Source organism: Drosophila navojoa, chromosome 4 (assembly GCF_054131105.1).
Source record: "Drosophila navojoa isolate 15081-1374.11 chromosome 4, UAZ_NAV_1.0, whole genome shotgun sequence".
NCBI lineage: Eukaryota > Metazoa > Arthropoda > Insecta > Diptera > Drosophilidae > Drosophila > Drosophila navojoa.
This window is the reverse complement of record NC_142892.1, coordinates 8299339-8317128: the sequence shown is the minus strand read 5'-3', so window position 1 is coordinate 8317128 and position 17790 is coordinate 8299339. Positions and strand designations below refer to the sequence as shown.

The 17790-nt window shown below is 45.0% G+C and overlaps 1 protein-coding gene and 1 long non-coding RNA gene across 2 annotated transcripts; both read left to right on the top strand.

Moving 5' to 3' along the window:
- Positions 1-3122: 3122 nt before the first annotated feature.
- Positions 3123-8168, top strand: eyg (eyegone). The gene is made up of 5 exons (XM_018101314.3): positions 3123-3660; positions 4631-4897; positions 5461-5601; positions 5789-6363; positions 6442-8168. The coding sequence occupies exons 1-5, from the start codon at positions 3528-3530 to the stop codon at positions 7213-7215; spliced, it is 1890 nt and encodes a 629-aa protein (XP_017956803.1). The 5' UTR covers positions 3123-3527; the 3' UTR covers positions 7216-8168.
- A 5276-nt stretch (positions 8169-13444) lies between these two features.
- LOC149091374 (uncharacterized) lies at positions 13445-14634 on the top strand. The gene is made up of 2 exons (XR_016196826.1): positions 13445-13583; positions 14293-14634. It is a non-coding gene; the product is annotated as an uncharacterized LOC149091374 (long non-coding RNA).
- Positions 14635-17790: the final 3156 nt, after the last annotated feature.

Sequence of the window (17790 nt, the reverse complement as noted above, 5' to 3'; positions counted from 1 at the left end):
AGAAACTGAGATATACTTTAAGAGCTTCTACTACATGTACATCTTTTATTGTCTTATAGACATAATTAAATTAAATGAATCCCGCTATGGTTTTAGCTACCGTGATCAACTTTTTATTATCTTGCTATTTAAGCTGCTTTCAAGAAAAGTAAGAGTGAAATTGATGCAAATTGAATTTTGAATTGAGAACTGCGCCTTCAGTTTAATGATAATTGCTTTGGAGCCAGCACAAAAGCTTGTTGATGAATAATTTATAAAAATACCGAGATGCACAGCTGTTTTAATTTTCCGTTTAATTGCATTAAGATACAAGAGGAATCCCTCCATCTGCATGCCATGCACGCCCTTCCAGTGGAAGGCATCCACTTTCGAGCGCTTGAATTAAGTCAGCAACCTTATTACTCGGCAATGATTGCTTGCTCGAGAAGCACGACGATCTGCATATTGTATGTATAGATGTGTGTGTTTTCATATATGTGCCACCCAAATGGTCAAGTGTTTTGTGGATTATGGCGAACGGACGCGATCGGTAATCGAATTAGGTAAACAAACACTCAATAAAGCGAGTGTTCGTTGTGCATATGCACACACACATACACATATATATCTAGAGAGATACATTTTATTATATGTACCTATCTATATAGATATCTACATTCGGGCGAGTCAGCAGCAACAGCAGCGATTGCGATTGCGCCGTGATGACAGGCGAAAAGTAAATGAAATTTCGTTTAGGTGGTCGCTGGCGGCTGCGAACCATCTGCTTGTGTGAATGCTTGATTGTTGAAGTGCCACTCGATGGCGCGAGGGCGCACGCTACTCTCGAGCCCCGACTCCAGCCTCCAGCCCGACTCCGATACCAACTACAACTCCAGCTCCAGCTTCGACTCACGTCTTATTTACATAGTAAATTATTCCTGTTCGATTGTTTGCGTTTGCTCTGGATCTCTGCCATAAAAGCACTCGAGCGTCATCGTCAGCTTTCATCGTCGTCAGTTCATTCATGATTTGCCTTTCACAATTCAATGTATGTATGTACAAAATACATTAATATGCACATACATATATAAGTGTGAGTGTGTGTGTGTGTGTAGCTCATATTATTGGTTAACCGTTAGCAAGAGAACTTGTTAGCCATTTGGTACATTATTTAAAGCATTTGCCGATCTTTAACTGTGCAGATTTATGTTCTATGGAAGACAGGTAGGCAACTGGTAATTGCTTTTTAGCTCGACTCGAGTTCGAATTACGCCGGCAGCTAGCCAATTCTCAATTCACAGGTATCGATGCAATTTGGCTTCTGTGTAGGCACCACTGTTGCTACTGCCACTGCCATTGCCCCCAACGGGCATTCTGTGTGGCTTGAACATCACGCCAAGTGTAGCTTAGTTGCAGTTCCAATGCAGCTTTGAGTCGGCTTGCCCAGGCAGCGCATCAATCATTCAGCACGCACACCAAAAAACCACAAAACGCCAAGGAAACACACAAATCTGTGCAACTTCGATGCCTGTATAGATAGATATATGTATGTGTGTGCTTATTTCTCTGTTCGTGTGTGTGTGTGCGTGTGTATGTGAGTCAGCTCATCAAAGTTGCTTATGAGTTGTCAATCACGCAAATTCACATCAGGTAAAAGAACTTTATAAATTTATCTCTTTGTTTATTGAACTTTTGCAGAGGTATATCAAAAAAAAAAAAAAGAGGAAAAATAAAAGTAAATTGAAGGCAAGGTTTTATCTTTTATATGCTATATTGTTGCATTGTATTTTTTTTTTTTTTTTTTTTTTTTTTTTTTTTTTGATGCAAATCTATAGTAGATGTTCCTCCGCTTTCGTTTCGAATTTATTTTGATACCCTGAAGCCATTGTCCATGAGAAGTTAGGGTATAATGTTTTTTTTTTTTTTATTCCTGAAAAAGAAAAAACAATTTAAAATATTTGTTATCCTTTCAAAGTACTTTTCATTTTCTTCTTTGTGTCCTTAGCTATACTTTAAATCGACTTTATATCTAGACAATTTCTTAAGATGCAACTTTCCGTTGCAAAAAGTATACAATAAATAAGTATATAATAAATAAATAAAATAAATAAATAAATATATGAATGAAAACTTAATTAATGAATTATGAAATTAAAAATACAACTATTATTTAAGTAGCTGGATCTAAATAAATATCAGAATTGCTTTGAATATTTGATATTTTTTCTGTTTTAACTTTTATGAAGGTGTTGAAATTAAATAAAAATTATTTATTGTTTAAAAAAAAACTACATATTCACATTTTAATAGAGCAAACTAGTTAGTACCGCAAATAATCTAAGTGTTATTTGCTCCTATTAGGAAGTCAATATTATACATTCAATCCTCGTTTACATAAGTAACATTTTATAATATATATAAATGGTATAATAATTTCTGTAAGTAAAAGGTAAACAATAATAAACTACTATAATTGTTACATATCAATTGATGGTATAATAATTTCTGTAAGTAAAAGGTAAACAATAATAAACTACTATAATTGTTACATATCAATTGAGGGCTTTAGCAAAAGGAAAATTGTATCTATTATTTTCAAATGATTGTCAGCTACAGACATATAGAAAATCGAATTAGTTGTAATGTCTGTAGGCAGTGCAGCTGAAACTTTTGGAGTACGTAGTTAAATGTGCACTAGTTCTTGCAGATACTCCATGACACTAGTTTAGTGCACTTTGAACATAAGCAAGGCCTTATCATAAATAAATTGCACTTCCCCTTGCACAGGCGGACGGAGGTTGCCTTCCTTTTCCTGAGGCTGGTTGTTTATACGCTTGGACGCAGTCATGAGCGCGTTGGCCACTGCCTACTTGGCGCGCTCCGTTTCGTCCAGTTATTGAGTGTGAGGGGGAGAGGCATGTAATTGCTTGAACTGTGTGCGCTAGCTGCACACCATACTGTTGTCTCGCTCGCACGCTCGCGGCTCATCAGACAACGGCCGCCATTATGAATGTGCGCCGAAGTTGAAAAACCGGTTGGCATGCCAAAAGCACTCAATGCTGCTGAGTGAAACGCCAACTGAGTGGAGAGGCCGACAGCAGCAGCAGCAGCAGTCGCAGCAGCAGCGGCAGCGGCAGCCAGTTCCAGGTGAAATTCAAGCCACTTGCGGCTGCCACTCAGTGTGCTGAGAGCAGCTTTCACGTGAACAACGTTCAAACGGAACAACGTCGACAACAATAACCAAAACTCATATTGAACCCATCAATTCGGCTGGGCGATGTACGCGGGTGCAGTGAGGAGCACGTTATGAATTTAATTGGCCGCATTGTGTTTCCGTTTGCCACCGAGACTGTCTCCATGCCCAGAGATTTGCGTGTATGTGACTGCTCCACAATCAATAATTGCGACGCGTCTGTGACTATCACAGTGGCCGTAACTGTGTCACTCACTTAGTGCTGTGTTGTGAAAACTCTCGAAACTGTAAAGCCCACAACTGTTTTCAAGCTAAACGAATCGAATTTATAGCTAGGCGACCAAACGCTGCTGACATGTTGATAGAGCCGAGCTTGAACCGTGACTTTGGCTCGCTAACTGCTGCAGGTTCTAGCATTGCGGCTGCACACTGGAAAATGGAGCCACATCCCCAACGACTGTCATCGCTGGCACCGCACCCATCCAGTGGTAAGATTTGGGCACAATTCAACAACCAACAAATGCCGACGGCGGTTTACAAATAGCCGCAAATGAATGGCCAATTGCTAAAGGACATTTTCATATTTTAGGGCTCATTAGGAATAAGTTTAGGATTAAGTTTAACTCTTGGCCAAAGTCTTAGCCTTCAGTTGTTTTTATAGATTCATTCTAGATTCTATTTCATTTGCAGTTCCCCAGAAAATTCATTCATTACGTTAGCCTCGTTAAATACATATTTCGTTTATAAATATGTAAAAATATTTTGACATTATAATGAATTGTTTTCGATGAGCAAACGCAGCTTAAACGTATATTTTTCGTTTATTTGTGTTTTTGTCGCTAATTGACAATTGGAGGGAAATACCGAAATACGAAAAGTTGGCGCTAAGGGGGAGCTAAGGGGCTCTGCACGGCGCACGAGCAAGACATTAGGAATAAATGCGAAACGAAAAAAAAAAACAATATTTATTAGTGCCAATACTATATATAATATGTGTTCCTTAAATCCAACAAAAGCTGCACAGGTTCTGCGACAGCTGATTAAATATTTTAATTTTAATTTTAATTTGGTTTTTATGGCGTTAAATTATGTCCAGAAACAGAGTTAAATCTGTTGAGTGTTATTAAAGTTGTGCTTCATACAAATATTAGTTTCTTTCTAAAATACAAAATAAACAAGTATTTGCTTTCGCCATTGACAATTGAGCAACGCCATTGCTGCTGCTGTCAGCAGCAGTTGCTCGGCGGCTTTGGCTCAGTTTAGTCAACGTCAACACAATTAACCGTTAATTTATCATAATTAACCATTGTGGCTGACAGTGCCAACAGCAAAGCATAACAACAACAGCAGCAGCAGCAACAGCAATAACTAAAAACATAACAACAACAACAACAGCATCCACTCCTAAAGGCATAATGATAACAATGGCCAATTATCATTCAATTCGTTCAATTGCAGTGGCGTCGGCTTCACCAACAGCCGCAACGACAACAACAGCCCCAACAACTGTGCAAATACCACCTGGTTTCGTTGCTGGCAGCGGCGGTGGGCCAACGGCGGCAACAGCAGCCGCCGCTGCCGCCGCAGCAGCAGCAACTGGCAGCACGCTCGGCGCTTTGATGTCGCAGCATCGCCTCTTGGAGTTCTCGCGCTTTGGCGGCCTGCGCGGCTACGACATTGCCCAGCACATGCTCACACAACAGGGCGCTGTCTCCAAGCTGTTGGGTAAGTACATTCCACAACTCAGCCCTCTCTCCTCCTCCACCTCCTCTTCCGCCTCCTTCCAGCTACGCGCACAATCAGTTGAAATATTTTGTATTCGATTTGTTTGCCAATTTTATTGATAAACACAATTATTTATAATGTTATTATCCTTGGCCGGTGCCCCTGTCTGGCTACGCCTTCTGCCTTCTGCCTGCTCCTGCTCCTGCTCCCTGCTGCCTGCTGAGGCATGCGTAATTTGGGCACTTAAAATTGCATAAACGCCTCGAACGACTCGAGCCGCGGCTCATTAATCAAAAAACGCTGCCCTAATCGACGCGCAGAAGGGAGCAACGGGATCGCGTTGTGTATGGGGTGCAGCGTCGCTGATGTTGTTCTCCGATAAAGCTATTAAGTGAGCGCGATAAGTCGGGGCAGCTCGCTAACTACCGTAAACGAAAGCGAACTGACGATTGTGGGTTGCATCCTCGATTACCCCCAAACATAATCCATAACTCATTTCCCCTCTCTCTCTCTCTCTCTCACACACACACATTATCTCTAACGATTGTCTCGCTTGCACACAGGCTCCCTGCGTCCACCTGGCCTAATTGGTGGCTCCAAGCCAAAAGTGGCTACGCCAACGGTCGTCTCCAAAATCGAACAATACAAGCGCGAGAATCCAACGATCTTCGCCTGGGAGATACGCGAGCGCTTAATCTCTGAAGGTAAGTCGACCGGCTGGCGGTAATTGCTGCTGCTCAAATCAAGCCATCCAGACCCACGCGGATAATCTGCATCCACTGTGATCATCGATCAGCAGCGGCGGCGGCAGCTTTTGAGCTGCACATCCGCTTCTGCTCTGCTGCTGCTGCTGCTGCTGCTGTCCACTAATTGTGCCCTCTCGCCTTGCAGGTGTTTGCACGAACGCAACGGCCCCCTCGGTGAGCAGCATCAATCGCATCCTGCGCAATCGCGCCGCTGAGCGTGTGGCCAGCGAGTTTGCGCGCACGGCTGCCTATGGCCTGTATCCGCCGCCGCCGCATCCGTATGGCAGCTTCACCTGGCATCCGGGCAATGTGCCCGGCGGCTCACCGGTGCCGCCGCCACCCTCCGCGCTCTGGTCCGTGGCAGCGCCGACGCTGGCCAATCTGCCACCCAGTGCGGGCAGCGTTACGTCTGGCAGTCTCAGTTTGAGCTCGGCGAATCTGATGGGCAGCGCAGCTGGCGGTGCGGGCGCGCCTCTGAATCGCGCCATCTCGCCGGGCTCTGGCAGCCACGAAACATTGGAGTCGGCGGATGAGAATCGACAGATCGACTCCGATTACCTGGACGACGATGATGAGCCCAAGTTTCGGCGCAATCGCACCACGTTCAGTCCCGAGCAGTTGGAGGAGCTGGAGAAGGAGTTCGACAAGAGCCACTATCCGTGCGTGAGCACGCGTGAGCGACTCTCCAGCCGCACCAGCCTCAGCGAAGCGCGGGTGCAGGTAAGTGAAAGCATTGCAGGTGCCCCCAAGAGGCAAGCGTAACCATCGTCGCGTCTCCTTTGCTTCCTCTCCTTGCAGGTTTGGTTCTCGAATCGTCGTGCGAAATGGCGTCGCCATCAGCGCATGAATCTGCTCAAGCGTCAGCGCTCCAGTCCCGCCAATCCCATACACTCGCAGCAGTCGAACGATGGGCCAGCCAACAGTTCTCCCACGCCGAGCTGCCACAGCAACGCCTCAGCGCCGACCACCCCGCATGCCCATCCATCGGTGCTGTGTGCGGACTCGCCGCTGGCGACGGCGCAGTCGCCGCCATCAGTTATGATGCATCCGCTGCATGCGCTTCCGCCGGGACCACCTGGACACCATCATCACTTGCCCGCGCATCCAGCGGCGCTGCAGCTCTTCAACCACTATCACCAGCAGCAGCAGCAACAACAACAACAGCAGCAGCAGCAGCAGCAACAACAACAACATTCGCCCACATCGGGCGGCGTCTGTGGCAGTCCAACGTCCAGTCTGTCCATGGGCGGAGAGCGCAGTGCCTTCCGCAGTCTGGTGGGCTCGCCCTCGGCGGCGGCCTTTGCTCTGGGCCTGGCACGTCAGTATGCCGTTGCCGCCTCCCTGACCGTGGCGGAGGAGCAACGCTCGCGCCTCCATTATGCCGGAGAGTGCGCAACGGCGGCTGGGGCAGGTGCGACGGTCACCGTGGACAATTCGTCGTCAGACTCTGATGAGGAAATCAATGTGCACGACGACTCCGATGCTGAAATGGAGTCGCCAGTGGCAAAGGTGGGCCGACTGTCATCCTCCGATGCACCCACCACGATGCAGCTTCTAAAGCATGACCGGTAGGAGACAAAGACAGAGACAGAGACAGAGGAGAGCGAGAGCGAGAGAGAGAGAGCTTCTAATTGAAAACTTGAGTTGTGTGCGCGCTTGTGATTGACAGCGACAGCCAGGCAGCCTCCCCCACCAGCCCACATCCCTGCCCCGCTCCACCCTCTCCATCCATACCCTGCCCACCGCCCGCTCAGCGAACAAGCGGGGGCGGTGACATTCGTGTTGCGCTCTGTAACATGAGACTCGGCGACGCTGGCAAAACAAATCGAAAACCAAAGTTAAAATGCTGCTCACCCACTTGGTTGCGGATCGGGCTGCAGCAGCGAGCTGTATTAAGTTGTGCGGCAAGCTGCAACATGTAATTGCAACATGCTGCAATTACTCGTGAGTGTGCGTGTGTGTGTGTGTGTGTGTGTGGACATGCCTAAAATTAAACTCAAATTGTAACTAATACTTACTACTAGTTTGCACTACTTGCTCCACATTGTTCACTCACCTCTCTTTCCTTCCCCCCTATTCCGGCACTCGACGACGAATACAATTTTATTTATATGTTTTGTTTTTTTTCTGTCATCCATTGCCGGCCGTAGGTCGCCCGTAGCTGCTGCCCGGCTTACCTCATCACCATTTAAGGCTATAGCGTATGCAATATTTATCTGTAACTTAGCCCTAGCCTAGGCTTAAGCTTAGCCATGTATGCTCAGATAACTATACATATACATGTACATATGTATGTGTGCGTGGCGCGTGACTGTCAATGTCTATATAGGCGCTACTACTATTGTATATAGGCAGCTATGTATGTATTAGTATTTGGTTGCGTTCGAACTGATATTGATACACTCCGATATAGCGTAAACTTAGCTTAAGTTGTCGTCACATGTGTGCGATGTCTCAATTTAATTATATATAACGTCTCTCTCAGCAGAGACGCAATAATAAACTGTTGAAAAAATTACATATAATTGTGTTCTTTATCTCCATTGAGCTGGTTTACTAAAATGACTAGATGTTTTGATATCTATACTTAGGTATTTAACATGAGAAATGAGTTGGTATAATGGAAAGCTTTGGGCATAAGATTATAAGTGATATATGATGGCATATTCCTGCTGGAATATTTCAGCATATATCAGCTGTAATATAATAATATTTATTCTGATTTATTACAGAACCAGAAGCTATGTATATATGTACATTTTTAGCATATATTCGTGGCTATAAATATGTAAGTTACAGCGTTTTGGTTTAATAAACAAGTTTTTGTTTTCATTACTCTATCAAAAAATTCTCTAAATACATACATATATACATTTTCAATACAAGGAGAAGGAAAACCTAAAATCGATATGTATGTATGCATACAAGTTTTTTGTTCTAAGCACACACAATTCCAAACAATCCAAAATAATCAGCGACACGAATGGGCCGAGCGGGTCGGGGTACGATATATATGACAGCTACAGAGAGCACAGCCAATGAGCATAAATAAACATTTAACACTCGAAAGCTTCTTAAAACGTTATTAAATATTAATTTAATCAATATTCATTGTGTCGCCGACAGAGCGAATGAAATAGAGACATAAACAGAAACAGATAGCCAAGCGGAATGGAACGGCGCACGAGTTGGAGAAAGAGACGGCAAATGAAATCGAAATCAAAATCAAAATACGCGCATAGAAATCGCTTAAATTTCGAGTGTAATGGCCAATATGTCCAAATCGGGTTGATAACACCGACATTTTAATTATAACCAAATGAAGCCGCATACACAAACACACACACACACACATAGGCAACACAGGCAACCGAAGAGTTGGGGCAGGAGCTGGGGCTGCTTCGAGCTGGTGATGGCGACGGTGACGATGCCCGGGCTAACCGATTAAAAATGCAGAGTCAACTAAGCACATAAATCAATGTAAATTATGGTGTTAACAAAAGGCGAACTCGGCGCGTTCGGATCACAAGCATTGCGACTGCGGCAGAGGCTGCGGCTGCGACTGCGGCTTTGGCTGCGACTGCGGCTGCGGCCGCGACTGCGGCTTTGGCTGGTTAGGTTTTTTAGGCTCGTTCTGGCTCTCTGGCCGAGATTTAAATGAGGAGTCGCGCGCTGAGTATGTTGTGCACTCGTATATACGCATTTCTCAATCTGATAAGAGGCCGCTTTGCCTCGTTGTCGATACTTAGATGCAAATGCTGATGAGGCGTCTCTCGATGGACCCAATTCAGATGCTCGCTCAATCTGTGATCTGTGCAAGCGTGTGCTCAGTCACACACACTCACACACACACACTAACATACACACACTAACATACACACACTGATTCAATTTGCTTGAGTTTTTATGAGCCAGTCATGCCCCGCCCCTCTCGGCCCCTTCGAATCGGACTTATTCTAATTTAGTGCTCTGTGGCTGCTCGTAAGCATTCCTTTAATAAATTTAAATCACCTTCTATTGAAAATATTTTCACCTCTCGCTCCATAAATTATACCTAAATAATACACACACCTGTGTGTGTGTGAGTGTGTGTGTGTGCATGCATTTATGCTGCATGGGTGTGTATGTGTTTATGTATGTATATATCACCAGACAATCTGTTGTACGTTTGTTGTTTTCCAATTTGTTGCCTGGCCGTGGCTCGTTTCATGCTTTGTGGCAACCCCCCTTTTGGCGAGAGTCCAGTCCTAGCACGCCCCTGGGCTGATCGAGCCCAGTCCATCAACATCTGAGCTCCGGGCCCTGACAAAGTGGCGCTCTCATGAGCGCCATATAATCGCAGTCAAACATTTTTACGATCGGCGTTGCAGTCACAGTCACCGAAGCTGGAGTTGGAGCTGAAGTTGGAGCTAAAGCTGGACAGTTGGCTAAATTTCAGGATGTGGTTGTCTGTTGTGTTTTTACAGTAAAATTGCTCAGCGCTTGCAACAATGTTGCGAGATCTTTTTGCCATTCTTCTGTTGATCACTGCGCACAGTTTTTATCGTTTGGGTTGGCTGAAATCGATGAACTTTAGCCAGGCTCTAGTGCGACTGCCTGCGCGCTCCCCTCTGGCCCAGTGGCGCTTGATTTGAGGCTTGGGTCCGAGACTCGCGGCCAGCACCACCCGGTCAGGGGCCCGGTGATAAATCTGTTGGCAACGCCGACACAACATTTCCATCTCATAGTCTTAAATGGACCATAAAAGCACGAAATCGCAACACGCGCAATAACTAAACTTAGTTACGTTAACTAATACGACAACATTGTTGCCGATCCACAGCCCTTGCCACAAAGCAGGGACAACAGTCACCTACCTCACCTGCCTAGACTGTTTACCTTGCGAAACACTCGAAGCGCATAGAATGCTTGCCAAATTGAAAACTTCAATGCCTATGTACGTGTGTGTGTATTTCGAATAAAATGAAAAATTTCATTTTAATGGATTTGGAAATTAAAAGATCTGTAATTTTGGCGCATCTGCATATTTTCCACATTAGCTCGGAAGCTGTGAGGCTTTTGGTGCCAAGGCGTGGGCAGCTCGAACAGTTGTAGGCAAAACCTTTGTAACTGCAACAATGGTAGGCATACTGAGAGACGCTCGCCCCTTTGAAAGGTTTCTCGAACTGCCGTTGTTAATGAGCAAAGTGATTAAAATGTGTGCATTTGTATTTGTCCGCTCCTTAAATGAGCTCGCGCTTTCAACGCGTTGCGACCGAGTGATTTTGTCTCGTTGTCATCTCATTAGGAATCGGGCGATAAGACAAATTTGTTTTCTTTGTTTATAACTTTATGCAGATACAGGTTTCTGAGCCCAGCTACGCTGCACGCGGCGGGCCACTCGGCACGCTGGAGCAGCTGGCCATGCAGGCGAGCGTAGGGTATCTGGAGTGCGGCCTGGCCGACGCGAAAGGCCTAAGCGGTCGACCAAAAGAAGAGTTATATATTTAATCTTTGTCGCTTTGGTCGCTACAAACAGCCACCACAAAAATGGAATGCTAAGCATTGATTTTGGATTTTGAATTCAAATTGGTTTTGTTTTGTGCGTCTTGTGTTTCACTGTGCCGCAGCAGCAGCAGCAATAGCAACAGCAACAGCAACATCAACGGCAGCAGCTGCCTGACATCTTCATTAACGAGGAGTGTGATCAAAAGAGTAATGAGGTGTTGATAGTGCCCCAAAGCCAAAGACATTCTATGCATTCCCGTAGGCTTAATTAAGAATAGCAGCGACAGCAATAACAACAACTTTATGAGCAGCAACACACGGACTTTGACTTTCGACTTGATCATTGAGTCTGGTTTGGTTTAGTAATTTGATGAAGATCTTAATACTATTAGTTGTATTATATACTATATTAATAATATCATTATGTGACTAAGTAGAACTATATAAGAAAAAACCATTTATATATTATTCTGATCTTATCCATATCCAAATATATCTATGTAGAACGATCTTTATACATTATTTAATATCGTAAACCTGTCTGCCCAAGAACTATATTTATATCTAGTGGAATCTATATATCTAGAATGATCTCAGGATCAATTCTCATCTTCATCGCTATGTATATCTACCGAAGTTCGAAATTCAATTTTGTATTTCCATTTACTCAACTTCAATGGATGCCAATTGTAAGCTGATGCTGGCAGAGCTACGCTCACTCCAACCATCCACACATTTCATAAATACAATTTAGTTTTGATCCAATAAGCCTTTAGATTGCGCACTGTCCATAGGCAGGGGAAAACCAATCTGTAAGTCAATAATAAGGCTTAAAGCACAAATAAAAGCTGACACTTTGTCAAGCGTTAAGGCGTCTATTGGTTTTACTCATCTTTGAATTTGAATTCTGGAATTTCTCCTTTTGTCGATTTGCATTTGATAAATTCGTGTTAATATTTTGTTAAATTTGTTTATTGTTTGGGGTCGGAGCGTGTTCAATTTCGTTGTATTGTAAAGCGTCCAATTAGCGGTCGGCTACCGAATTATGATCAATTATTGTGAATTGATTTTGGGCACTATTATGGCAAAGCGCTTTGTTGCTCTATACGGATTTCGCAGCATTGTGCAGGTTAACTGGGGAATGTCTGAGTAGAAAGGGAGATTGAGAGGGAGAAAGAGAAAGAGATAGAGAGAGAGAGAGAGAGTGAGGGGAGCTAACAAAGCTGTATCACATGAGTTATTAGCGGGATTAATGCAGAGCCAAACAATGTCCAATCAATGAGTTAAGGCGGCAGCTGTCACTGCTCCACTTTGGACCACTTTGAGCCACTTCGAGCCACTTCGAGCCACTTTGTACGCGCATAAACCTCGGCATTCTAATGGCTCGAGCGGAGGCGCGGTCACAGTGCGGCGTAATTAACCAAAAGTTATGTCGCTGTGCGTAATTAAAATGCATTCCCGTGCCTCTAAACTACGGCCTATTGTTCTCCATTTGCCTAGTCTGGTGACAGTCTTAAAGCGCGACTACTACCAAAAAAACACAAAAACAAAAACAGAAAAAACGAAAAAAATGTTAAATGGCATTTTTAGGTTGCTTGGACATAAGATTTATGGCCTGTCCCAAAATCACAGAAGACCGTTGTTGATATGGCCTGTTGTTGGCTGCCGCGGTCAAATCAAACCAAACAAAGGCCAATTCGAGTTTAGATGCATCAGATCACGTTGCAGCAAATCACGCATAAATGAAGCTGCCTCCCCCCTCCCCCTCCCCACACTCCCAAACACACATTAACAGAGCCCAAGTTACAGCCACCTTAGCATTAGCATTAGCATTAGCATTAACGTTAGCCTTAACGTTAAGATCAACGTATTCATGCGCCTTACTCGCCCACTAATTGACCCAGCGACAACGACACGGAAACCAAAAGCCAACCAACCAACTGATAAGCAACAAAGCAGCGCTCCAACTCCAGCTCTGGATGGGATCTGGACACATGGCGATCGTTATTTGTGCTGCCGTTGGCTAAACCTCCATTTAAATGGAGTTTAGAGCTGGGGGGGACTACGGCGGGCGCTTCTCTCTGTATTCCTCCGCGTTGGCCTGGGTCGGGGTGATGATGCCTCATAATGCATACAATATGTCTCTATAGGATTTCAGTGGCTTCATTGATTCTTATCACCCTATAAAATACATTTCGTTTGATTATTTGTATTTCTCTCGCTTTTTATAAGCCTTCCACTTTGCTGTCATGTCGTTCCTGTTGTCGCCATTGTGGCTCAACGTTTTAGTTCTTTTATTTTATTCGTATTTGTTGTTGTTGTTGTTGTTGTCTGTGTTTGGCTCTGTGTTCTGTTCGGTCAAGAGACAAACATAGTTGGCTGCTTTTTATTTGAAGTTCGGGAAGGCGACGGGCATCGGGCATCGGGCCTCGTCGTACGCATAGTGCGATTCGGTGTGTAATTTATGTCTTTATTTAGTAAAGATTTCGTTTCCTAATTTATTGTGATATCTCTTTGGGCAAACGGGCATCAACACAGCCACAGCCACAGCCGCAGCCGCAGCCTAAGCTCCTCGTGGCCTGGAGTCGTCTTTTGCTGCCTTTCTCGACACCTTACCAGCGCTCGCTCTCTCTCTCTCTCTTTCTCTCCTGCTCTTTTTCGTGTGCCATCACTCTCACTCTCTCGCATGCGGCTGCTGTACTGATTGTGCGCATGCGATGTCGTTTGTGCTCACCTTTTTGACCACTCATTCGTTGGCAACCTGGTCACCATCACCGTCACCTGTAGCCGTGTCAATGCTTGGCTACTTTAGCCACTGTCCCAACGACCTGTCTCCGTCTCTGTGTGTGTGAGTGTGTGTGTGTGTTGTTCCCATTCAGTTCCCATTAAGAGCGTGAAGTGATCCCAATTTATCTGCTATCGCCAGATAATGCTCATCGAACAAAGTGAATTAAATTGAATTTGAAAATAGCCGCAACGCAGCGCAGGAGGAAGGGCAACAACGGTACTCGCAGACCATCCCATCCCATACCTATATCCAAATCCAAATCCAATTCCAATTCCATTTTATATATATCGCATATTTATATAGTTGTTCTACTATATGGGCAAGTGCAGCTTTTGTTATTTATGCTCTGTCGCAATTTATTTATTTTTTTATAGCCCGATTGGCCGTGAGTGACGTCAATATGGAGCGTAGCCGGCACAATGCCCGGGGCCAATGGCGAGCCGAAAACATCTTCATTAGGAAATGGAAGTGAAGCTGTGGCCGCGCTTGAATCTCTCTGTCCTGGTCTCCGGCTGGGCTGGGCTGGGCTGGGCCGCTCCGCAGCTGGACTGACCGGCGACAAGTGCTTTTTCTTGTACGAAACGTCGACGGGGCTAATTGGATTACTCGACGAGGAGGAGGAGGAGCAGCGGAAGAGCCAGGCAGAGGGTTTTTAGCCAGCATCGTGTCAATTAAATCTGCGAACGAAATGCTTACATAAATTCAAAAATTGCTTACGGTGCGCATCGATTTAAATGGAAGAGCAAATCGCGACTCAGACTGAGATGGAGATTGAGACGGAGACAGAGACTGAGACTGAGACTGAGGCAGCGGCAGCGGCAGCGCAGTTGCTGCAATTTATATGCAAATTTATTAAATGCAGCCGATAGCTTCGGCTCTTTGGCCGGACTCTAGCTGGCCAGGTGATAACGACGGCGTCGTAACGATATTATGACGTCGATTATGATTGCGTCTCTGCGAAACGCTGGCAACGCAGGCATCCACAACGACGTCGTCGACGTCGACGTCGACAGAGACAGAGTAATTTGCATACAAATGGTGAATGCTCGTGCTCAGTGTCGGTTGCGCTTCGTGATTTTCCGGCGAGATTTGGCGGGATCGGTGTGGTAATTAGATTGTTAATTTATGCGTCGATCGGGCAGCGGCATTTGAAGGCAGTCGATTGTTATTGTAAGCTGCGCGGAATTCGATCCAGATTCAGCAACACCAGCACAACAAGCGTTAACACACAGTGGGCAGCACTGGCCAAGTGCGCGAGTAGCTGCAGCAGCTGGTAGCAAGGCAATCCTCATGATTTATAGCTGAGACGGCCCGTTTTATGTTTTATTTGCGCCGTGTGACAATCGCGCGACACCGACATTTGCATGGATCGCTTGTTGCACCACAGCATCGGCACTCGTGAATCGGCAGTCGCCACTCGGCGAACGCGACATTAAAGGGCATTCTGCTGTCAGGTTTGCTGCACACTCGCGGCTGTCCGGCTGCTTGACACCTGTGAGATTCGCCTGATGTGACTTTGGACTCGAATAAGTTAGCCAACCGACTCTATTAGCGGCACACACACAGAGATTGGCAGGCAGCAGCAAGTGCGGCTAGATGAACCACTTCCCGTCTCTCTCTCACTCACTCTCTCTCTCTCTCTCTCTATCTAGCTGCTGCTCTAATTGTTGGCAATTAATTTACACGCGTGTATTTTACACATTTGGGTTATGTGCTAATTTCTACACAATGTGCATGACGGATGGCGATAAAGAGGCGCTGATGATGCAAATGACATTTTCATCAATAATTCTCGATCATACACGATAAACATGATCTCTCATTACCATCATTGTATGAAGACAATACCTTCTAAGCTCAGCGCGACACTCACATGTACTTTCATCAACTTAAAATACAATTTTAGCAAATCATAGATGTGTTCTAATTTAATACAAATAAATAGTGACGCATCCATTCTCCACAAAAACCAACAAACAATATTTTCATAAATGGGAATCCCCACATTCACATACATTCATCAACAAATACCCATAATTGGTGACCCCGAGTTCAAATACGCGCCGTTGGTTTTTCACTAAATGAGCTTCTTGATCAGCAACACACGCTGACGATCACTTCGGTAGCAAACATTTTAGCTACTTATTTTTACATTACCAGTGATCTCAAAAAGCTTTATCAACAAAGAAGTGCAACAATTTCACAGTTCGTCGCAGCCGTCTCGACATACACACACATAGCCAACACGCGCTATTTCACAACGAAGCGACGCGCAAAAAAACTAACTGCGCAACAAGATGGCCGACGAAGAAAATTCAACCGATGCGGAATTACCTACAGAGAATACTTCCAACATGAATGCCATTTTAAGCAAATTACCATTCCCTCAACTAAATTCAACAACATCTATCGAAATGTTTTTCACCAAACTCGAAGGCTGGTTTGAGCTGCAGGGCATCGGTACGCGTAAAGAGCACGAGAAGTACACTGCCGTTATAACCTACGCAGATCCAAAATATCTGGAGCAAGTGCATGATCTAGTAGTGAACGAGCCAACTTCAAATCCATACACCACGCTGAAACAATCAATTCTCGCCAAATTCGCAGAGTCTGAAATGGTTCGTCTTGATAAGCTCGCAACTGGTATTCAACTCGGCGATGGACGCCCTAGCCACCTGTTAAGTCAACTACAGCAAACTAATGCCACTAATGACGAATCTGTTGTTCGACGTTATTGGATCAAACGATTACCACCTTCAGCTCGAGCTGTTATCGTTGGAATTCTTCAAAGTGCACCAAACACCCCACTCAGCCAACTTGCTACCACAGCTGATGCTGTCATAGATTCGCTCAATTACTCAGGTGACAACATCCAAGCAGTGACGTCTATCAACTCTGAGGACACGTCACTGGCGACTCGCATGAGTCGTTTAGAGAAACGAATCGACGACCAAGATAAGTGTCTCCAGGAGATAAGCAAAAAGCTTTCACAAAGCCTTAACAACAACAACAATCGTCGATCTCGCAGCCGCTCATCAAGCAGTCAACGCAATACTTCACAACAGAGCAACGCGAATCAATATTGCTGGTACCACAACAAGTACGGTAGCAACGCTCAACATTGTCAAGCTCCATGCAACTTCAAGTCAAACAACAACGGGACAAAAACTAATCACTCCCATCGAGGTTTCAAAAGGCAGCGTCGATGGGCAACCCCAACACGCCTTTCAAAATAGCCCAAAACTTAAGGTTGAAGTACATAGCATTTCCACTTCTAATCGTTTGTTTATTCCAGATGCTAAGTCTGGTCGAAAATTCCTCATCGACACAGGAGCAGACATATCTGTAATACCCACCTCAACAATAAACCGACGATTAAATATCTGCAAGGAGAATCCACTATTTGCAGCCAACGGATCCACAATCAACACATACGGCACAACTCGCCTTACACTCGACCTTGGCCTGCGTCGTCCGTTCACATGGAACTTCATCATAGCAGACACCACTATACCAATCCTAGGATCAGATTTCTTGCAGCACTTCAACTTACTCGTCGACATTAAGCAAGGAAAGTTAATCGACGCGCAAACACTACTTGCACGCAGCGGCATCTGCAGTCTACAATCGCCGTCCTCTGTCAAAACGTTTGACACATCATGTCAATTCGCCAAGCTTTTGGAAGAATTCAAGGACATCACTCAACTCAACTTTGCAGCACCCAAGCCCACAACATCGGATGTCACACACTGCATCGACACCCGAGGGCCTCCCACTTTTGCAAAGCCACGTCGACTAACTCCAGACAAATTTAAAGCAGCAAAAGCTGAATTCGAATATCTGCTCAAAATCGGCGTTTGCCGACCATCAAA

Coding starts and splice junctions, on each gene's coding strand:
- eyg (XM_018101314.3), top strand. CDS start 3,528: ATGTTGATAGAGCCGAGCTTGAACCGTGACTTTGGCTCGCTAACTGCT. Junction 3,661..4,630: donor GGCACCGCACCCATCCAGTG/GTAAGATTTGGG, acceptor GTTCAATTGCAG/TGGCGTCGGCTTCACCAACA. Junction 5,602..5,788: donor CGAGCGCTTAATCTCTGAAG/GTAAGTCGACCG, acceptor CTCGCCTTGCAG/GTGTTTGCACGAACGCAACG.